Genomic DNA, 24180 nt, shown 5'->3' with positions numbered 1-24180 from the left:
CCAGGCATTCCCCATTAGTGCATTCATACTTTGTGATTCCCAGCAACTGGTATAGTGAGGCATAGTACCATTGGCAGTGGAGCTCTGGGAGTGGTTGATGCATTTGAACCTCAAATAAGCATAAGGATTCCCAGCTTGGGTGGCTGTGTAAACCAGTCCTGTATCTCTCCTTTCTTGTTAGTCTTCTGCATAATTTCTTGTGTTCCTTTATTTTCAGTGTTATCTATTCAGTGTAATGCCTCCATCTTTCATATACTAATTATCAAAACCCAGCAGTAGACATCACAGACTTACTGTTGCTAAATTGAGCACCTAATATTTCTTTTACTGGCATGCACCATTTATGGAGGGTTTCTTTTGTAATACAAATGTATCTTTGTTTCTAGGCAGTGCCACAGCCTCCTCGCACATTTGAAGAATTTTTAGTCTCTCAGAAGTTGGTAGGTAGTTTTTAAAAATAATAATACCCGTATGTATGTGTGTTGTGGGGGGAGGGGGGTTAGGTCTGGGGAGAACAAAGTTTTGAGCAAGGACCTTACAAATGTATACCCTGAGAAACAAGTTTAAATGAGGATTGCGTTTCAAGCCCTCAGGCAGTGGAATGTAAGAACAGTGCAGAATTGGAAAAGCTTACATAGAAAGGCGCTCCTGTGGTTATTCTACATTTTTCATATGCAAGTTTTGGAAGAAATGTAGATGTTGTTACCCATTTGTTTTTTGGAACTTACGCTTTAGTGATTTCATTGCCTTACATTTTGTCCGATTTTACCATTGTGATATATTCGATAGAGTGCTAGACCTGAACAAGGGAGAACCAGGGTTCAAATCCTCTCTCTGCCATAAAGGTCATTGAGTGTGCAGCTTGGGATAACTCACTTTCTCTCACCTAATCTACATTACACAACCCATGGGACTTTGAAATTTTTTGCTACTGCAAGATGAAGTGATAGCTGCCTACTTAGATAACTTTAGATGTCCTGGCTCCCACTCAGTGTTGAAGTAAGGTGGTTGTTTCTACCAATATATTGAATACTCATATCGGTGTGATACATAGGCAAAATGATGATCCAAAGCACAGCTAGTGCTACACATGACTACACAAGCAAAGACGTTGATCCAACAACAACACCCCTGGTGTGAGCACAACTTGGCATGGCAAGCAGTTCTGGTCTTCAGACTGGGCAAGCGACGTGGCACTTCTCCAAGAAGGATGCAGCGAGCTGCCTCATCTGTTCATGCTGGCACTGGTGTCTCTGTGACCTAGGCAATGGAAGAAGCATCACTGCCTCATTGGAGGCAAATGGGACAGGTGCAGCAGTAATCTCCCTTGGAGAGGCAAGATTAGATGTGGTTTCTGACAACTCCAGAGGCAGAATTGGTGGCATGAAAGGCAAAGTGGATGAGCTGGAACCAGCCTCTGACAACTCTGGAGGGGCAGCCCATATCTTGCACTGCGGAGACTAATGGGAAGATGGAATGGGGCAACAGACCCCACCACCATCACAAGAACCCTCTCCAGCATCCTCTTCCTTGGGCTCTCCTGACCCAGCCAGAGACCTTCCCAGCCTACTAGATCCTTACCCAGTTACCTGTTTGCTGCTACTCTGTTCTCTGACTCGACCAATCCCCCACTCCCAGGCCCATGACAGAGGCTTAAAGAAATTCATGCAAGATAATGTGAACAATGGATAACGCTCACAATAGATGAATAAATGAATAAATGAATCTTGTGCAGTATGCTTCTGAATGCCAGTTGCCAGGGATCAAAAGCAGGAGAGGGCAGTTGTGCTCATGTCCTGCTTGTGTGCTTTCCATAGGCATCTCGTTGGCCACCCTGAGGAACAGAATGTTGAACTAATCAGGTCTTTGGGCTGATCTATGCACCAGTGCTTTTCTTATGTTTGTTGTGAAGATAAAATGTGATAATTCCATTTAAGTAAACCTAAGCTCTACAGAAGGATCAGATAAAGATGTATAACTTCTCCCTCCTCCCCAATAATTTTTATTAATTTTTTCCAAATATCTTAAACACAACACAGCTTAACAATATTATTCTCCTTTCAATCTATATCTTATCCGAATTAACTTCCCTCCACCCCTCTTCTGGCTTCTCTACATTGCTCTTACTTAAGCGTGATTACTGTATATACATTCTATAAATGTCTATAATTCCTTAATAAATTTTTGTATTATACTTTAAACAGGTACATTCCTTATTATATTACAGCATTACATCTTGTGGTCTAACCAAATGTTTACAGTAAACATTATGAGTTTTATTTTAGTCCTGTGAGTATCTTTATTTATGTACAGTTTTCTCTAAGTATACCATAAATTTGGACCATTCTTTTTGGAATTTCTCATCGTCCTGCTGTCGGATTCTTCCAGTTAGCCTTGCTATTTCCGCATACTCCAATACTTTCTGTTGCCATTCTTCAATTGTCGGAATATCCTGTTGTTTCCATCTCTGTGTGAGGAGTAGTCTTCCTGCTGTTGTGGCATACAGGAAGAATTTCTGATCTTCCTTTTTAGTGTCCTATCCGACCATACCTAGCAAAAATGCCTCCGGTTTTTTATAAAGGTGTACCTAAATATCTTTTTTAACTCATTATACACACTATCCCAAAAAGTTTTCACCTTGTCACGCAACCACCACATGTGAAGAAAATTTCCCTCTTTTACAGTGCATTTCCAACAGTTCTTATTTTTCGTTTTGTACATCTTTGCTGGTTTGGTGGGTGTTAAGTATCACCTATACAAAAGATGTATAACTTCATTTTGGGATTATGTTCTCTGGATGGTGTATGAGAGAACTTACTAAAGACAGATGTAGGCAATACTATACTAGAAAAATATATCTGATCCATTTGTTTTATTTATTATGTACCGGTATTTACCACCTTAGTTTCTATCCCACCTTTCTACACATTGCACTCAAGGTAGCTAACAACAGTAAATCCATTATTTAGCAAAATGTTTACAAACTTGTTAAACATCACCATACTCTAAAAATCTATTAGCATTTGTGAATAAAATTTATTTTAGTGGATGAATTAAGCGCACACATTAACCTCTGCTATTCAGGTAAACTGGATAAAGAAAGCAAGTGCTTAATTTTGGCGTGATGATTCTGTGTATGTATGCATGTAGGTGTATGGGTGTGTCTCTGTGTATACATAAATATTTGTTCCTTAACATTATTGTTTGTCAGATTTTCAATAACTGTTATTATTGCAGGATGATTGGCCACGGTTTCCCTACATGCCAGAAATGGATACTCAGCCTTTGGTTGCCAAGTTAAAAAAAGACTATGCCTTGGAGACTATTACAAAGTTTCTTCATGACAATGCTCCAATATCCACTAAAATTATCTCTGATTTGGAAAAGAAAATGGATGAATGCAAAATGAGAGTCCATGAACATGCTGATGTCGTACTTTATTTGGAATCTAAAGAATCAGAAAGAGATGACCAAGAGGGTGTTTTTATAGAGCAAGGTAATAATTATCCATTGAGTTATTAGTTACAGCCAATATCCAATTAGTGTCCTTCTGCTGAAGACATCCACACAGAGGGGGACAATTTCAAGTGATTCCTTTTCCTCCCTGCAACTTCCCTACACACTCGCTCTGGAGCAGATTTTTGGTGGCGTGCAGGAGGCTGCAATGGTGAGTGAAAATTCTTGAAAATTGCCTTCCTCTTCATTGCCTTCTGTCCGTGAAGAGACACCAACTGCATACCACCCCGTTATAAGTTTCACACTTTGAAACATATCCTTATTTTTTAATGTTCAGTTGCTTGAAGGAACAGATTTTAACTGTGTAATGTTTATTATTTATTTGCATAGGGGAACTAAATTATCAGCCCAGGTTTAGATATAATGCCAAGTCAAACCATGGCTTAGCTCAGAGCAGCAGCAGGAATGGAGGGTGAGCAAAGCAGCTATGGCCTTATATCTGGGAGGTCATTTGTTCATGCTAAGCTTCATGTTACGTTTCAACTGGGGCTATGTAAATAATATCCAAAGGGGGAGTTGTGCCAGTCTCTTGCAGCAAAATAAAAGAATGTTTCACAATATTCTCTCTATGGTAGTGTACGGAGTCTAGTGCTAGTGGACAGGTGAGTTTTAATGTTGTGCAACAGAGGAATCCAATGTGACAGTGACACAACATATTATACAACCAAGTTACCAGCAAACAGCTTATGCATTCTCTCATGCAACATTCCCCTGGCAAATTTTGCCAGCAGAACAAGTATACTGCTAAATGACTCACTTAGTGCTGCATTGAATGCAACTAAATTGAGTCTTGCAGCACCTTAAAATAAATTTATTATAAGCTTTCATTGACTTCAGTCCACTTCAACAGATGCATGAAGTATTATATAGGTATAGATATATTTGTAAATACAGTGGTACCTCGGGTTACATACGCTTCAGGTTACATTCACTTCAGGTTACAGACTCCGCTAACCCAGAAATATTACCTCAGGTTAAGAACTTTGCTTCAGGATGAGAACAGAAATCATGCTCCGGCGGCACAGCGGCTAAAGTGGTGCTTCAGGTTAAGAACAGTTTCAGGTTAAGAACGGACCTCCGGAACGAATTAAGTACTTAACCCGAGGTACCACTGTAGTGAGATCAGAGGGAAATTAAATTCAGAAAACTACACAGTGGATCATTACATAATAAACTGTTGTAATTCACCAAACTGCTGTTGATGACACAAACATCCTGACATTACTCAGCTAATTAACACAAGCTCCTTATCCTCTGGTAATATTTAGACAACATTTACTGCCCAGAACATTAGGCTCAAGAAGTGAAGTCTGGCTTACACCAATAGAGATATATTTTCCTTAATAGCCAAAGTGAGTTTTCAAAGCAAATTTACATCTCATCTAAAAAAATTTCCCCCCAAAATATGAGTGGTGTTTTACTCTAGTAATTAGCATTACTCCCTGAAGTACCCCACCTTTCCTTAAAAACAATTTAGGAGAAATTTAGACTTCATTACAAACACATTTACTACGGAACAAGTTCATTCAGTGGAACTTACTGCTGAGTAAATGTATGTAAGAATTTGAATTTGTGGTTGTGGGAAGTCATCTACAATTGTGTACTGAAAGTGGTTCTGTGGTCCAGCTGTTAAAAGCTACTATATACATATAGGTAAGGCAGTTAGCATAAGTCAGGAATCTAGCTCAGTTCCCAGATTACTGGCTGGTCATTTGAGTGAACCAAGATTTCTATACTACACATATTTGAAAATGTAGTTATGGCCAAAATCTGTATTTGTTTCATGAAATTGAAAATTAGTGCTACATTCTAAATTCTTCATACTTTCTTCCTTTCAAGACACTTGTCTTTCTGAATCAACAAGCAGTTTGCCAAGGCAGAAGAAGAAAAAGAAGAAAGTGCAGGTATTGTACTCGTTGGTTAATACATACACCCCATTTTACTCATTAGGAGCTGCCAGCTGATAACATTCCTGAAATTGAATCACCTCACTAGTATCCCTGAAACAAGTGCAGAAATGATTATATTTCATTTGCCAGAGAGGGCTCTTTAAACAAAATTCTCAGCAACCTCACCAAACACAAATTCCATGGATCACTGTGGGACATGACAGTTAAACTGGCGGAAAACTGATGTAACATTTTGGGCTACAATATCAGCATAGTGAGGTGGTAGAATGGACTCCCATTTCAGACTTCCACTGGGGGTCTGATGCTTCCTGCACATTAAAAAAAAAAAGAACATATCAGAGAAAGTACTGACTTTTGCTCTTGCTGTGCTAGCTCTTGATTGCAAAGTGCTTTGTTACACAGAGGTGCATTCAGAACTGTGATTTTCTCACCCTCCACCTTCAATGATACACTCTATTCTGTTACCCCAGTATGTTTTCACCGTGTTACCACCTTCTACTGCATATGCAGCAGGTATGTATAACCAGATGTTGCACTGGTTGGAATCCAGGGACAATTGAAGGGCCACAGCCTCCTCATTCTTAATTTACAGACACTAGTAACTTTGCAGCAGGTAGACATCTTACTTAAAGTACAGTGGTACCTTGGGTTATGTACGCTTCAGGTTACAGACTCCGCTAACCCAGAAATAGTACCTCGGGTTAAGAACTTTGCTTCAGGATGAGAACAGAAATTGTGCAGTGGCGGCGCGGTGGCAGCGGGAGGCCCCATTAGCTAAAGTGGTGCTTCAGGTTAAGAACAGTTTCAGGTTAAGAACGGACCTCCAGAACGAATTAAGTACTTAACCCGAGGTACCCGAGTATGCCTATGCATACTTTTTTTGTAGTGGCTCAAGAAATGAAGTGGGAAAATTTGCTCGTATTCAGAACTGTACAACTTTAACACAATTAGCACTGTGTTCAATATCAGCTCTGATATGTTTATAGTGTAGATGCTGCCAGATGCTAGTTATGTGTGTTTCTCTGATCATCACTAATTCTCTTACCTGGCTCCAAGTAAAAGGCCTTGAGTAATTTTATATGTCCACACAGGTAACAACACTGCCTAGAGAATCCACCTTTTTTCATAGCAGATAATTTCAAATTTCACAGCATTTCTTTTCATCATATATTTTCAGCAATTATTATTTTTAACAACAAAATATTGATAGTGAAGCAGATAACATGTACCTTTACCACTCAGCGCATTTAGCATACTGACACAATGCTTTTGTTTAAAATGTATTTCAGATTGCTACAGATGCCATAGACCACACAAGTTCTAAGAGAGTTGAGGTAATTGTACCAAATATGCTGCAGAAGTCAATCATAGGATTGTAGAGTTGGAAGAGACCCTAAGGGTCATCTAGTCTAACCCCCTAGCATGTAGCCCCCCCCCCTTGACATGGGTGGCCTCTCTGTGGCCTGGGACCTCCAAGGTGTTTTTGATTGAAGACCGTAAGGTCCTCCGTGGGACATACCAGGAGAGGCGGTCCCGTAGGTACGAAGTGTTCATTGTGCGTTCCGACACCTCTTTTCCTAGAAAAATGGCACTGCATATAAACAAACATGAAGCTTCTTGCACAAGGAGAATGTTTAATTCCTCTGAAACTAGGGGAGAGAAGCAGTAGAAGGGACAACTGTGAGCTGACTCAGGATCAGACATGTGGTGGTGCTTTTGCCTTTATCCTGGCTCTTTATCATAAGACAGTTGATCTTGCACATAATTTCGGTGGTGGAGGAGGAGACAGTCTTTTATAAATCACTCCTGATTATTAACTATTACATGGGGTCAAATTTAACATTATGTTAAACATACACATAACCTTTAAAATAATAATGGTTAGAATTTGCTGCTGTTTTTCCCCCCCAGCAAAAACAGACCACTTGATATTTGGATTAATTCTGCAGCATCCATTCCGTTTCCTACTCCTTAGCTGCTTTGGGACAAATTGCTTCTGGGGGAGGATTTTTATCAGGAAAGTATCACTGGAGAAGGGGCGCAGGTGGTGCTGTGGGTTAAACCACAGAGCCTAGGACTTGCCGATCAGAAGGTCGGCAGTTTGAATCCCCGTGACGGGGTGAGCTCCCGTTGCTTGGTCCCTGCTCTTGCCAACCTAGCAGTTCAAAAGCACGTAAACGTGCAAGTAGATAAATAGGTACCACTCTGGCGGGAAGGTAAACGGCATTTCCGTGCGTTGCTCTGGTTCGCCAGAAGCGGCTTAGTCATGCTGGCCACATAACCCAGAAGCTGTATGCTGGCTCCCTCGGCCAATAAAACGAGATGAGCGCCGCAACCCCAGAGTCGGCCACAACTCGACCTAATGGTTGGGGTCCCTTTACCTTTACCTTTATCACTGGAAGAAGAGGGTTCAACCGTTGGGTGCTAGAGTCTCAATATTGATCAGGATCCTGTATAGCTCCTTTTTTGTTTCTTTTATTTTACAGAAAATTTACATTTATAATACAATGGGAATCATCAGCATAGAAGCTATAGCCGAAAAAGTCACAGAACAACCAACAGATTCTCTCTGATCATTACCTAAAATAAAGAGGTTTTACACAGTAGCCTGAACATAGCTGCTTTTGTCTAAAAAAAAGTGGATAGTTCTGAGCTTGCTTTTTTTAAATGTACACTTCATGTAACTTACTGATACCAAGTATCAGAACTAGAACATTTCTCTGAGATAAACCATTAGAAGCATACTTATTAATGTGGATTTTCTTCTTCATTTTAGAATTACAAGTTCCCTGGTTTCAAGCCAATGAAAGTCATGAAACTACCAAATCATCTAGAACCCGCACAACTCTGGGGTTCAGTTCTTAAAGTCCAAACCTTCAAGGTATAAACTTTGTATTTCAGTTTAGGTAGCAAAACTTGCTGATGTAAAATATTTTTAGAGCTTAAGATAGATCAATTTTGATAGGTGGTTTATATCTGAAACAAGAAAAAACAGTTCTTTTAAGATTGCATGACATACTTGAGACATATTATACATTCAAGTCAGTAAGAAGTCAATTACATCATATGAAATCCTATCGTCCACTGTTAAAATCCACATAAAATGCATTTTATGTCTCCCACTATTATATTTTGGGTCTTTTCCTGCTATACATCCTTCTGTACCTCCCTTAGCAAGATGTATTCCATTTTCTTTTTGCAAATAATGATAAATTTCAGATAGCATTAAACATAATATGCAGAGTGATTAATTCACTCCATTTTATTAACAAGTGAGGAAAGTGTCATGAATTGATTGTTCAGCAGAGCAGCTGTTGTTAATTGAGCCTTGTTAAACAGGAGCACATGACTGGGCTGGCTGGTTGCCAGATTCATCTCCCAGTTGCTATAAGTATTTTGCCACCTTGGCCTCCCAAAGAACACAAACTCTTGGGCCTGCTGTTAGACTTTTTGGTATGCTCTTTTGTGTGCTACCTGCTTGGAGAATATAAGTTTGGGGAACCGTTCCTGTGATACTTTTGTGACTTCTTGAAAGAAAGGTCATAGCCTTCAATCCAAGTAACATTTTGTGTATTATTAGAAATGGAAGTTCTCCAGCCTCTGATAATATATTATTCTGTGTTTAAAGAAGCAGCAGCATTTGATGAAACATAAGAATTGATCCTTGGGACTTCCGGGTTAGCGCCAACGACTAATGGCGGATTCCCTCTGAGCTCCGGAGGGATCGGCTCCACGGGATTGGGTCTTACCGCTGCGGCAAAGCGGGGACCCTCAAAAATCACAGGCGGGTGAAGCCTGTGAGCGTGGGAACTCGGCGGGCACCATTTGCTCCCCCCAAGCCGCGAAGGAGCTTTTTTTAAAGGCTCCGGAACGGGATGGGGTGAGCGGCGCGGTGCTGAGAGTCGATTGCTTCTCCCGTGGAGTGAAGCCGCACAGCCGTTTGTCGGAGAGCGCTGACTTCTTCTTGTGAACAAATGGACTCTAAAGCAACAACCCGTGAGTAGTACGGAAATTGGAACTTTAAAGATAATTTCTTAAATTCGGCACGATTGGGGAAGGTCTAAACAGGAAGTCCGCCTTCCCTCTCTGTAAACAACTTAAAGCAAAGGACCTGTTAACTAAGGTTGAGGATAATTTTTTTTTCTTTTTTCTTGCAAAAGACCTTAATTTCACGGTTTGGCATTATAAGAATTTTATTGAAAGCAGGGGAACCTGCAGAAAAAGAACTAAATTTGGGAGCTGAAGCGCCGCCACCCCCCCCCCCCGGACCCGGGAGTGTTCCGTGAGAGTCTGGCGATGAGGTAAAGAAGATCTTGACAGCTGTCAAGCTAGCTGTCAAGACGCAAAAAGAGGACTTTGTTTCTGTTGCTTCTGCTGGCTACATTTTGTTACAATCTGCTCCTGAAAAAGGAAGAGTTGATACAAACTAACTGGACTTTTGGATTTGTGCTGAAAGGAACATTAAGGAACTAAAACTCCCCTAGAGGGGGCTTTGGGACATTACAAAGAATGGCTGGTGGAGGAAAAATACAGGCTGAACTGAACAGAGCATTTGTTCTCTTGGGAAAGTTGCAAGGTCAAATTGATGTTTTGGCTACAAATGCTACAACTTTGGATTTAACAGTGGGTACCTTCATTGAATTTGATAAGGACAAGGATTTGACGCAGGAAGCCCACTCAACTGGACAAATAGAGGAATCTGAGAGCTTTGAGAATTTGGAGAAGGAGATATATGTTGTCCCTGAAGAAAAGGAAGGGGGAGCCGTAATTTTGCAGATGTTAAAGGAGAACTGTAGTTCGAGGCCTGACATGATGGCAACAAAGGAAAATAAAAACCTGATGTGGAAAGTCCGGCCTGAATTGGAGAGTGAAAAGTGGAGAGATCTCCTTATGTGGAGATCTGAAGACCTAAGGATTACAAATTTGATTAAGGTGGAAGATGGAGCTTTGGGGACATTTGGATTTGAAAGGAGTATGAAACTGGAATACCTCATAGGCTTTATCCTTAAGTATGAAGGCCTGGATGGAAGAAAAGTGGATCCTGTTGGGCCGGAGCTTCCCCGAGATTTGGTTTTCAATATTAAGGACTATCAAAAAGACCGGCAGAGAGGAAGTGAGAGAGAATTAAGAGCCTCGGACTTAAGATCTCCAGGCTGATTGTATATTGAGACTGATGGACACATGTTGGGGACTGAAACCGGGAAGGGGGCATGGGTGGAATAGAAATTGGGAACTTAAAGGGTATATAATTATAACTTGTTTTTCTTTTTTTGTCTTGTTATTTGTATGATGATTGGGAAATTCGTGGAAGGGAATTTTGGTCGACCTTGGAGAAATGGTTTAAGAATAAGTATTGAAGTATAAGTTTGGATGAGAGTTAAGATTGGATAAAGTAAAAGTGGTTTTTAAAATGAATTAAATTAAATGAAAATAAGGTTGGAAGGATATATAGGGAAAATGATTAGATATAGAAGATTAAGCAAAAATGAATTGAGTTGGATGAAAGAGAGAAGGTGAAATGATAACATATTGAAAGAAACTATTGAGTTAAAAAATAAGGTTGAAAGGACTTGCTGAAATAAAAATCTGAATTTGAATACAGAAATGGGAGGTGTGGGGAGGTCAAGAAAATAAGTAAAAGGGAAGTGGTTATGTAAAGGATTTAAACTGCTTTTTTCTTTTTTTTTCTTTTTTTTTGATGATTGCATTTTTTCTTTGTGTTTTTCTGTTTTTGTGTTGTATTGCGTATATTTTTTTTGCTTTTTGATTTTCTCATGTTTTCTTTGTAATCTTTAAAAAATCTGAATAAATATTATTATAAAAAAAAATTCATCCTTGGAATGTCTTTGTTCTTTTAGTAAGTTCATATGTGGTATTTTAAACTTTTCATCAGTAGGCATATTAACATTGTAAATCTGAAAATGTTTTAGAATTGTAACGTCGTCCCCTCCCTGGTTGTTTTCCAGCTTTATAAGGGAGGGGAGAACAATGCTTACAAGCATTTGTTTGTAAAAATATATACTGCTTGATTGTAAGAAAATCTCTAGGTGGTTTACAGTAAACTGGTTAAAACTGGCATTTAAAAATATTGAAAAAATGATTAAAATCAGCAGTAGCTAAAAAAGGAATAAAACACTTTTATCATCACCCTTTAATTTGGGCTCTATGTCTGCAAAAGAAAAAGATACTGCAACATGTTAAACAAACAACGAAACAACCCTATCCAGTACCTGTAACTATATATGGAGCTTGGGGGTTGTGCATACACCTACCATAAACAGCTTTCAAGCAGCAGTTACTTGTTAAGGGTATGGCAAAGACTCTCCTCCTGGAAGAGAGGGGAGTGGTTGTGGGCGGGACCCCCGAGCTCCACCTCTAGCAGGGGGCATTAGCCCCCTGCCTTCCACTCACCTGGCTGGCGCCCATGCCCATCGGCAGGCACCCAACCAGGTGCCTCCGAGGGGGCGTGTACAGCAGCCTAAATGCTGCGGCGCCAGCCCCTCCTCGGCCTCACTCTTCGTCGTCCCGTCGCGAGTCACCCACCCTCCACTCCCTTTTAGCTCAGGGTCTTAGTTTTCCTTGGCCTTGCTATGGACCTTAGGTTGGTCGCCCTGGTTGTCCGGGGGGGCCTGGTAGGAATTTTTCCATTTGGCATTAGGCTTTTTGATTTTTTCGCCTACCTCGTAGCAATCGTCACAACTTTTGTGGTATTGCTGGGTAGGTTAGGCATTGGAATAATGTGTTGTGGTGTCAAAGAGCTAGGTGTGGCCATCGCCTATGCCTTCAATTTTTTGGGTATTCCGTTAAAGGAATCTGGCGGTCATGTATTCTGTCCGATGCCTGCTTGGCGGGAGGCCATGGCACGACCCTCGGTGACATCAGGGGAGAGCCTATAGTTGGATTAGCATCAACAGGCTCCACCTACTGGTGAATAAACCCCCCTTGTTTCAGACTCACCTCTCTCTAAGGGGGTGACGTAATCCAGTGCCTTTTCACTTGCTGTAATCAATAAAGTTGTGGCCTTTTCTTGCCCATTAACCTTATATCACGTGTCCTTGTGTATTCATTCCACTTTGGGGGGATCAGGTCCTCGAACCACAACATTATGTTTGTTCCCCATTGCTCATTGTTTCCAGAGTGGTGATCAGCACCATTGCTTAGGCTCAGCAGTTGTGAGGGCTGCCATCCTCACTGATCTGTGAGTCTATATCTCCAAACCCAGAACAGAAATTGTGCTTTCAAAGGGGATCAAACGTTCCTGTTTGTTCCCAGTAATCCTTGGTTCAACACAATCTGAGATCTGTTTGCAAAACCTATTTTGCAGTGCAATTCTATACATACCTGCTCCCAGGAATGTTGGGAATAGAATTGCATCATAAATCTGCATAATATATGCACTTCCACCTTAAAATTTGCAGATTAGGCTTCTCACTTTTTTGGGGGGTAGACTGAAGAAGTATGGAAAATTTTGAAGCTTTCTCGGTACTTTTTGACATTTTTTTTGTGTCCAAAGAAATATATTACCCTGGCTGTTACTTTCACATTAATACTATTTGAATATATCTAAATTATTTTTGCTGTACAGCTGTTACTTTAAATCATCCCTTTTTCTTTTCTCTATTAATATTTTTGAAGCAGGCAGTAAATGTTTGTTTAAGATAATTACAGCATGTTTATAGCATAATGTCATTTTATGGATTTGCATTTTTCCTTGAATTTACACATTTTGACAAGGTGTCAGGTTTATTTATTGCAGCCATTATTCATTTCTTGTCATTTGTGCAAGGCCAAGTAGTATAAAGTATGAGAAGAACCAGATTTTTTGGCGCGTGGGGGGGGGGAGGTAATGACTTTAACCCATTTGAGCTAATATTATTATTTTGGTTTAACTAACGGATATTCTTATAGATCTGTGCCAGACTTGCATTTGCAAATACTGTCTTTAAGAAGCCAAAAATTAATTAGGATCTAAGAATCCAAATGGAAGGTTTTAAATTTAATACCAACAATCAAGGCCAATTTTTATAATCCCATAAAAAGTTATATGATTGCAGAGCATAAAATGATTGGTTGCTATTGAGAAAATGAATACTGACCCAAGCAATTATTTGGGGTCAGTTTTTAAAGGGTTATATAAGGTTGCAGCTGTGGAGTGACAAATAATCTTGTAGATGCATAGCAAAGGGCATAATGAACTATAATTTCTGAAGTTCAATGCCGTAAAAATAATCTTCCAAAGCATGACTTGAGTATAAATAATGCAGTGACATTTGCCTAGGCCTGTCAGATGCCTTGTTTTTCATCACAAGTCCACCAAGATCCTTTCAAAAGGTTACAGTTGATTTGCATGACCACTTCCTTATTTTTACATCGTGGGACCTAATTGTAGCATGATGATGCTTCAGACTCCCACCACCCCAGGCGGTTTGGAAGGCATCCTGTTTTGGGCTTGCCCTCCACACCATGTATAGCAATTGTAGCAACGCAGGTCAAACCTTGACTCCTTTTTTGAATTTAAAAAAGTGCCCTTGGTAAGCGGTGCTTACTTCTGAGTAATAATAACAGTAATAATAAATTTTATTTATACTGCCCCCTCCCCAGCCAAGGCCGGGCTCAGGGCGGCTAACAAGCATTAATAAAAACAAGTTGAATGACTACAACTTAAAAACAAGATCAAAATACAACATTGAAACATTAAAATGCAGCCTCGTCACAGGAGGAGAAAGGAAAAAAGAAAGAGGGGGAGGGAATCAAATTGACTCCAAGCCAGCCAAAATCCCAGAATTAAGTTTAAGATATTAACGGATGTGAAAGAAAGAGGGGGCTTTGCCCTGCCAGACCTAAAGTTGTATTATGAAGCCGCAGCTTTCTGCTGGCTAAAAGATTGGCTACTTCTCGAAGACACTGACGTATTGGACTTGGAAGGTTTCAATAACGCTTTTGGTTGGCATGCATACTTATGGTATGACAAGGTTAAGATCAATAAGGCCTTTAAGAACCATATTGTCAGAAAAGCAGTGTTTAATGTCTGGACAAAATATAAAGACTTATTGGAAAACAAAACTCCAAGGTGGCTTTCACCTCTGGAAGCTAAGGCCCGAAAAAGACCCAATATGGAGGCCAAATGGCCAAAATATTGGGAAATACTAGAAAAAGATGGAGACAATTGGAAATTGCAGAGTTTGGAGAAATTAAAGGATAAAGTGCGAGACTGGTTACACTATGCTCAGATTAAAGAAGTTTTTAAAAATGACAAAAAGTTAGGGTTCCAGGTGGAGAAATCGAAATTGGAAACAGAACTGTTAGAACCTAAGACTAAGGTACTTTCAAGAATGTATAACTTGCTGTTAAAATGGAACACACAAGACGAAACGGTTAAATCGGTTATGATAAAGTGGGCACAGGATATTGGGTATAATATCATGTTTGATGACTGGGAAAGGTTGTGGACCACTGGGTTGAACTTCACTGCTTGTAACGCTTTGAAGGAAAATGTAATGAAAATGATATATAGATGGTACATGACCCCAGTTAAACTTGCCAAAATATACCACCTGTCTGATAATAAATGTTGGAAATGTAAAGAAAATGAAGGAACATTCTTTCACCTCTGGTGGACGTGCCCTAAAGTGAAGGCTTTCTGGGAAATGATATATAATGAGTTGAAAAAGGTATTTAAGTATACCTTCCTTAAGAAACCAGAGGCCTTTCTTCTGGGTATTGTCGGCCAGAGGGTGATAAAGAAGGACAGAACTTTTTTCTTGTATGCAACAACGGCAGCAAGGATACTCATCGCTAAATATTGGAAAACCCAAGATCTACCCACACTGGAAGAATGGCAGATGCAACTGATAGACTATATGGAACTGGCTGAGATGACCGGCAGAATCCGAGACCTGGGAGAGGAGAGGGTTGAAGAAGATTGGAGGAAATTCAAGATTTACCTACAAAAATATTGTAATTTGGTTGAATGTTAATAAGGATGCTAGATTGCAAACAATTGAGCACCACTAAAATAGTTGGAATTAGGATGATAAGTGAGATTGAGGAAAATATAAATTTTTTTGGAGAATTATTAATTATATTTAAACGAGCGGGACATAAGAATGCAAACAAGTTGATAAATTGCTGGCAAAAATTTATAATGATGCAAGTGGGAGTGGGAGACGTGAGGGAGTCCAAAGAAGTTATGAAACTGTTATGAAATATGTTACATTGATTACTAATTTTGCATTGGTATTTAAAAATCTCAATAAAATATTATTTTTAAAAAAAAACTGGTGGGATGTAAAAAAACCAAACAAAAAAAAACCACAAATTGACTCCAAGCCAAAGGCCAGGCGGAACAGCTCTGTCTTTCAGGCCCTGCGGAAAGAAATCAGATCCTGCAGGGCCCTGGTCTCATGAGACAGAGCGTTCCACCAGGCCGGAGCCAGGGTTGAAAAAGCCCTGGCTCTGGTTGAGGCTAATCTAACTTCGTTAGGGCCCAGGACCTATGGGGTGTTGCTATTTATGGACCTTAAGGTCCTCCGTGGAGCATACCGGGAGAGGTGGTCCCGTAGGTAGACATGCATAGGATTGTATGCTTAATTGTTTATAACAGTAGTTGCATTGGGCAAGCATATAGATGTATTTTACAAATCCCCTACTTTTTCAAAATGAAAAGCAGCTTTAGGGAGCAGCAATTTGGAGTGGAGCAGAAGAAGCTTCTTAACAACTTTCTTGCCAGCTGTTTTTCTTGTCAAAGTCCTTCCCCCCCCCCCACAGTGTGTTCACCACCACCCCACCCCATGCGTGGTTCCTGATGCATGTTTATGAAGAGCAACTCAGGGTTCAGTTTGGGTGAGAAGTGGCTGGTGTTGAAAGGTGAAATATACTCGGAGTCGAGAGTGGATTTCATGCTCTTTATTCAGGTCATAGTGGTGAGGAGGAATGGAATGTTCCCCCAGAATGTCTGCTTTATATACATTATTTACACAATGGGCCCCACATGATTGGCTAATTCTGGGATTCACCTGTAGGCCAATCTGGTTGTGGATTCACTTCCACCTGGAGCTGGATTGGGTGGCTCCTGTGGACCAATCAGACTGCTGCATTCTGGACCCTATTGTTCTAGGACCAATCAGACTGCTGCATTCTGAATCCTATTGTTCTAGGACCAATCAGACTGCTGCCTTTTGGATCCTATTCAACTCAGTACATAACAAAAGGATTAAAGCAGTACATAACAAAAGGATCTTGCTTCTGTTCTCACAGTTGTAGCCTCCTGGGGTTGCATTTTCCATTTTAAAAAGGAGTTTGAACTTCATATCTTTAATATATTGTTGCACACCACCCCAATCTCCAGGTGGTGCAAGATAACAAATAAGGATCTGTAGAATGGAAATGCTCAGCTTATGGTCAGCTCCAGGCACTTACCCAGAGTTCGTGTTTCCTTTGGAATGAGGTACAGCAGAGACTATGGTGTCTATGATACATGGTTTATTTACACATATATAAAACCTGAGCCTGCAATGGAGGGGTTCACAGCATTAACACCACCAAAGAGTCTTGTTTCTCCCATAGCCACAGCCTTCAAACATGACAGAAATCAAACATGACTCTTACTCTTTCCAGTTTGCTGATTTTTCCTCTGGCTCTCATCACTTCTAAACTCTACTCTCAACACTGTTTTTTTCTGCTGAGGGAGTGGGGCAGGGATTAGAGGGGTCTCTCTCTCTCCCTGTCCCTCTCCCCACACTTACAACAATATCAAATTGATTATCAGTCAAGTCTCTGATGCTCAACAACACCATATTGGAAAAACATGTTTTAATCCCTTTGAAGTATATATGTTTGGGACTGCATAAAAAAAGGTATTGTTCATCACTTTGTTGTAATTATGTTTTTTCATTTTTTTTAACAGGGAGTGGATACAAAAATTCTGAAGAAATTGTTTATCTCTGAAGCATCCCTTGCAATTTTACAGGATTGCTTTTGGTGGTGGTTTCTTCACAAGTTCAAGGTATGAAGACACAGAGCTTTATTTTCATTCTTATCCAAATTAAAAAACGTAATTCGAATATATAAAATTTCTTGATCATGAATGAATCTGTGCTCACAGACATGGACTTCTGTGTTAAATAACTGCTGCCCTTTGACTGATTTGTATTGAAAGACAAACTGAATAAGTCCCACAGAGAGTGATAATAACCCTGAAAGAGTGTTGCATTTGTGGGGTAAATAACCCATACTAGAGAGCTTAAATCTGACATCCAAGGTGTGTGCAAATGCTATAACCCTTATGTCATGCCTGGGCTTTTCATATATGAGATGTAAGCCATTGTTTGGATTATCAGTGCAACAAAGAGTGAAAGCAAGCAACTTGGGGTAGATACAACATTAACTACAAAAATTCCACTCATCTTTCACTCTCTCACACACACCACACACACACACACACACACAGAGAGAGAGAGAGAGAGTGTTTCCTATGTCATGTAACCTTTTTAGCTCCAAAATCACAATCATGATCACTCTGAAGTTCCTGTTAATTCATACATTATTTCTACCACCTGTGCTTAAAATCAGTGCTAAGTGAAACAATGAAATATCAATGCTAATAATACCTTTTCCTGATTTATTTCAAGCCTGATCAAGCTGAACAGGACCACCTTTTTGATAGAATATCAGACAGCTTTGTGGCGCTTCTCTTGAGTACTCCCAGTTTCATAAAAGATCCTTTCTTTCAGGTAAAGACACTAATAGGTATTTTTCAATCGTGAGTGTTGCCCCAGAATGCATCCCTTTGGCATCCTTATACTGTATACTTAAAAGCATAAGTATATACTTATACTTTTAAAAGAGGCCCCGTAGAACATGTGTACTCTGTATCCACAGGGCCTCTTTTAAAGGACTCGCCCTGTATATCCTTATTCTGTACACTATCATGCTGCCTCTTAAACTCTTTTCGGAGATGAAGATACCCAGATCCTTTAGCTGCTCCTATGTTTTGCCTTCAAGCCCTTTTATGGTCACTCTCTATACTGGTGCCAGTGAGTGCATCCTCAGCCATTGTCGAAGGTCCAACCTACACTTTATGGGATGTATGGGTACTGTCACCTCACTACCCCCAGGTAATGTTGCTGGAAAAATAATGTAGTATATACAGGCTTGGGAAATACGGCACGTACATGATAATGTGTAATTATCACAGGTTCTTGTAGAGCTTGTCTTGAGGTCTGGGCTGGATGTCTTGTTAGAATAAAGTTATAAACTCAAACAGAAGCAACTGGTCCCTGGTTTTGGGGCCCCAGCCAGTTTAGTCCTCTGAGGTCAAGGGCAAGTATACCTGGCTGCCCACCCCTGCTCTGCATGGGCCTGAAGTATTGTACTCGGGCTACATGTACTTTATTGCATTTTCATTACTTCTGTTTCTTTTCTCTGTACTTCATTGTGATGTATGTGATTTTGTCCCATTTGTATTTCAGTTTTAAGTTTTTGGTTCTTTGTTACAATAATGTTTAAGGTAATTGGTGTCACTTCTGACATGGTGCAACAATACTGTAACAAAAATAAAATAAAATGAATTGTTTTCCAAACCATGTATCACAGGTTTCGTCTCCTTGGCTGCTGCTTGTGGAGACAAGGAAACATCACATAATATCCATAATAAAGCTTTTTTGCTCTCCGTAGTTTTTGATGATAAATAGTACAATAGTAACCCCCCAATTTGTTACTTTACCTAAAAAGTATTCTTTGTACATTGCTTCACAAGATGTTAAGCTAGCTGCCATGCTTACTTACTTCGCACATTGGCAGAACTATTCATTTCGCCACAAATAATGATTCAGCTATGTTTAAATGTCTGGGTTTGTTATTAACTATACTTTGCTTATTCTTTATATTACTCACTGCCAACTTTAAATGTTTTAAATTTAGCTTTGTTTGTATTTTGGCAGATGTACCCTGACTGCTTGTCACAAGCCATCTATGTTACTTTTTGTGAAGCTTTTCCTGAATCCCGTCTTCGTTTCACTGACAAATTTAAAGAGGAACTAATGGATTTAGTTTTTCAGTGGATAAGAGGTACCACAATTTGTCTTTGAAATTTATGGTATTAGGACTTTTCAAAAATATCTTTTCTACATAACTTTATATATTCAGCATTTTATTCCAGTCAACATCAGTACTGCAGAATAGTAAAGAATAATAACACTAACACTCTAATAATGAAAACAATGAGTCCTGTGGCACCTTTCAAATTTATTGCAATACATGTTTTTGCGAATGAAAACTTTCAAGTCGACGAGAGCTTATGCCACAACAATTCAGTCTTTAAGGACTAAAGTAGATAGCATGCTAAATGCATCACTCTTAATCAAGGTTTAAGAAAATATAATAGTGGGGTGAGTTACCCAATTTTCATTGGAACAGCAGCACAAAGTATGTGTGTGTGGGGGGGGGGGTTAACTGTTCCTTCCTCTGCCCCAATTCCAATAAAATCTGGAGAAACAACATGCGTGCGCACACACACACACACACACTAATGCAGGGAGGATTTTCAGTGGGATTACAGCTGAGGAAGGAATGCTTAAACCTTCCTTCTCCAATACTGTGATCCTCATGAGAAGTGGACTCTCCTACTTGCTAGAAACTTATGATGCTCTGGTGACATTTGAAGTGATGAGCTTCAGGGCTATATATGTAGTTTTGTCCCAATGCTTTATGGGCTCTTTGTTGCAAGCAACTACTACTATTTATTACTATTCTCACTGTCATTATCATTATCGCTAAATTTATTACCTGCCCTTCACTGGCAGGTTTTGGGGCGAATTGCAATTTAGAAATCAGAATTAAATACAATAGAAACATATTACATTCACAAGAATAGGCAAAGCAGTAAATGGTGGGGTGGTGGCGCTATTATTGTATTAACACAACTGTCTCTTTAGAATTTGTCACAATGCAGTCCTCTTGGGGAGTACCAACCTTCTGTGCTCAATGGAATTTACATGCTTAGAATTATGCTGTTAAAGTGACACAGCTAAAACTCTCGCTTCATGAGTATAACATGTATCAAGGGTTTGTCTTAGGAAGTACCAAATGTAATTTCAGCTGTGCTTATAATTTTATGGTACAAGTGTTACTGAATAACTAAAACTTACGCCCCAGTGACTGATATGATGACATCCTCATTGAAATAATGCTTGTCATTCAAAATAATTGCAAGTATGGAATGAAGTAGAACTCCTCAGATAGGAACTACTAAATGTGCTTTATAGTTCTCAGAGTGGGCAGGCTTTAGAGAGCTGCTCCAGCCACATTTCAGTGTGTATTCCCCCCTCAAATACAACCATGGTGATCAAATGTATTCTTATGTGGTTATAACACTTGCAAGACAGCCAGTCTAGTTCCTATTGTGAACTCAAATAATCCACCACCAAAGACAACTAATTTCATGTCTGAATAATCTACAGCGAAAAGTGATAAAATTAACAAAACTAGGACAACATAAAGCATTATGCCTCTTCTTTAGAAATATCCATCGAATGTTAGTTCTCAGTTTCCAGTAAGAGAATGAAGAATGTTAGAAAGAAAATGAATGAAGAATAAACCCCAGTTTGCTAACAAAGCATCAGGCTGTTGAAGATACAGTGTATACCAAGAAGTAAACATGTGCCTTTCTTTCTTTCTGTCTTTGGTAACAAAAGAACCGAAAAGCTCTTGTCGGTTCTTTTTTTAAAACACACACACATTAATTTATGCTTTGCAGGTTTCAAACCACAAAAATCTGCTTGGAAGAAATGGAATTTATTCTGGTTGGAAGCGCCCCTGACACAAATGCAGAAAACAGATTCCTTACATAAGTTCTCTAGTTTGAAACTCCAAAATTCTGTGATTAAGACAAGGTCAATCGGAAAGTCTTGTAAGTACCAGGCGAAGAACTTAAAAAGTTATTGAATGTTTGTTTCAGAATACAGGCATAATATTGGCCACTGTATTAGTGAAATAGAGATCAATATTATAAATCTTAAGGATAAATATGAACCCTGTAATTTATTGGAATCAGAACAAAATGTCAAATGCTTACTCCCCAGCCATGAGGTTCAGGATGCAATATCAGCAAGGAATGATTTTGAGTATCATTTATGTTGAGACAAGGCTGTTGTGATGGGTTCAGCTTAGGACTGGTGTTGAAGACATCTGGGAACTTTGTGGTGCCTGGTACAAGTTACCCCACTTCTTAAGAAGATGGGACAGTGAATAGATGAGTGTTTGTACTGATTCCCTATTACATTTTTTTTTTTTTTACATAAATCGAAGTGTGGTTTTAACCTTTAAAAACATGAACAACGTAAACCCTGGACTCAGCTAGACTGGTAAAGAAAAAGTGATTTATATGCGTTGTACATGCAATATATATATAGGGACGCAGGTGGCGCTGTGGGTTAAAGCCTCAGCGCCTAGGACTTGCCGATCGAAAGGTCGGCGGTTCGAATCCCTGCGGCGGGGTGCGCTCCCGCTGCTCGGTCCCAGCGCCTGCCAACCTAGCAGTTCGAAAGCACCTCCGGGTGCAAGTAGATAAATAGGGACCGCTTACCAGCGGGAAGGTAAACGGCGTTTCCGTGTGCGGCTCTGGCTCGCCAGAGCAGCGATGCCACGCTGGCCACGTGACCCGGAAGTGTCTCCGGACAGCGCTGGCCCCTGGCCTCTTGAGTTAGATGGGCGCACAACCCCAGAGTCTGTCAAGACTGGCCCGTATGGGCAGGGGTACCTTTACCTTTACCTTTACATGCAATATAGCATTTTGCCACCAGATGGCACAGTGGAGTCCCATTTTTCCTCTGCCTGTTTTCCCTTGTTTAAATTTACAACGTGTTTAACTGAAACACATCTTTGACATTTCTAAATCCAATCCCTGTACCATGGAGACATTGTTGTCCTGTGCCACATCATAATCTTTTAGATGTACTGAGAACACTTTCTTAATTATCCTATCCATGTTCTAAGTATAGTAAGAAAAAGCACCGCAAAAATTACAAGACCCTTCTCCCAACAACTTTTCTGGCCCTTTTTCGAAGGTTTTTTAAAATAAATCTTTTCAGTCTGATATTTTATAATGACAAGCAACAAACATTTGCATAGAGTCTGGAAATACCATGTTTAAGAATTTGTTGGGAGCTATAATGTATTCTACACATGTAAGATTTGCTTTATATACAAGGAGGAATCGCTGTAGCTTAGTGAAAGCATGCAATATTCGCCTTAATTTGGAGCAGAATGTACATGGCCAATACAAATCTTGCAAGGTGCAAAAAAAAGGATATATAAAGAGTGCCTCCCATAGCTGTCTGTTTCCAAAAGACTTGATAATGTTGTTGCTCGGGTGGTAATTCCTAGAAAAAACTTTAGTAGGAGTACAGTAATATGCCAAACGCTGTAGGTCAGGGATCAAAATATTCTGCCCCAGGCAAAAATTATAAATTGTTTCTGTCTCAAGTTTGGATGGAGGAAATGCATCCCAGTTTGAATGTTCTTCACAAAATAAAAAGCTTGTTTCTCTCTTTCTGTTATGAAATGGCCACTGGGTGGGCAGTAGTTGTGGCCTGTCACACCAGACCCCTGGCCTCACAGAACAAAGGCCTCTCCATTGTGAGGCCGGCGACTGGGGGAATTCCTCAGCCAACCACAACGAGGGCCGGGATAGCCTGCCACTGGTTGAGGTCAGGTGGCTGCTGGGCCCTGCTGTTAGGTCAATCAGTAGACCTTACTTTGGTACTTTAATGTCTGCCATATTTATCTTGTATGCTGGCCTTTTCTTCCTTGCACCACTTATTGACCTTGCTGTGGTTCATTAATGGTTGCTGTATTTCGAGCCGGAAATGAATTTGCCTGCTAACAGATTGGCCCTGTCTGGAGGTTTTGCAAATAGCAAATAGTCACAACTTTTCTGGATAAGGCATTGGATGGAATCCTTAGTCACATATTGGGGCGGGGTAAAGTGGTGCAGCAGGGTAAAGTGGGGACGCGGGTGGCGCTGTGGGTTAAACCTCAGAGCCTAGGACTTGCCGATCAGAAGGTCGGCAGTTCGAATCCCCACAACGGGGTGAGCTCCCGTTGCTCGGTCCCTGCTCCTGCCAACCTAGCAGTTCAAAAGCACGTCAAAGTGCAAGTATAAAAATAGGTACCACTCCGGCGGGAAGGTAAACAGTGTTTCCGTGTGCTGCTCTGGTTCACCAGAAGCGGCTTAGTCATGCTGGCCACATGACCCGGAAGCTGTACACCGGCTCCCTTGGCTAATAAAGCGAGATGAGCGCCGCAACCCCAGAGTCGGTCACGACTGGACCTAATGGCCAGGGGTCCCTTTACCTTTACCTTAAAGTGGTGCAGCACCCCTATCCTAAAACAGGTGCAATTGCAGGGTAGCCCATTAGAGGGATCTAGTGGCAAGACTTTGTTCAGAAACCAAGTGTGGGACAGACAGGGCCATAGAGCTTTAGACAGCAGCCTCAGAAGCCCACCTATGTAGACCCACATCTTTGATGTTCTTCAATCCCAGGCTCAACCCTGCTCTAGCATCAGCTCGGGACTGAGAATTGATATACACACAATGTATATTCATAAAAGATGTGGCTAATTTTAAACCCCAGAATGTTGTCTTGTGCAGATTGTTACCGTTATCGTAGGCTAGGCCTTTGTTCCCTGGGGGAGGGAATCACTTCGATTGGGTCTGCAATACTAAGCAATTTCTTCTCATTGTTATCTCAGCTCT

At 40.3% G+C, this 24180-nt stretch overlaps 1 protein-coding gene across 2 annotated transcripts in view; it reads left to right on the top strand.

Moving 5' to 3' along the window:
• The window catches only part of FAM227B (family with sequence similarity 227 member B), a 116385-nt gene that overhangs the window by 2079 nt on the left and 90126 nt on the right, over window positions 1-24180 (top strand). For both annotated transcript variants that reach the window (XM_079953338.1, XM_079953339.1), the window contains exons 2-10: window positions 387-440; window positions 3238-3496; window positions 5356-5420; window positions 6716-6760; window positions 8203-8307; window positions 17332-17430; window positions 18056-18157; window positions 19367-19493; window positions 21181-21333. In XM_079953338.1, coding sequence (XP_079809464.1) covers window positions 387-440; window positions 3238-3496; window positions 5356-5420; window positions 6716-6760; window positions 8203-8307; window positions 17332-17430; window positions 18056-18157; window positions 19367-19493; window positions 21181-21333 — 1009 coding nt within the window. The remainder of the gene's footprint in view (window positions 1-386; window positions 441-3237; window positions 3497-5355; window positions 5421-6715; window positions 6761-8202; window positions 8308-17331; window positions 17431-18055; window positions 18158-19366; window positions 19494-21180; window positions 21334-24180) is intronic.

The sequence above is a fragment of the Podarcis cretensis genome (assembly GCF_951804945.1).
Source record: "Podarcis cretensis genome assembly, chromosome: 14".
NCBI classification, from domain to species: Eukaryota; Metazoa; Chordata; class Lepidosauria; order Squamata; family Lacertidae; genus Podarcis; species Podarcis cretensis.
The sequence above is the reverse complement of the archived record's forward strand: the minus strand, read 5'-3'. Positions and strand labels throughout refer to the sequence as shown.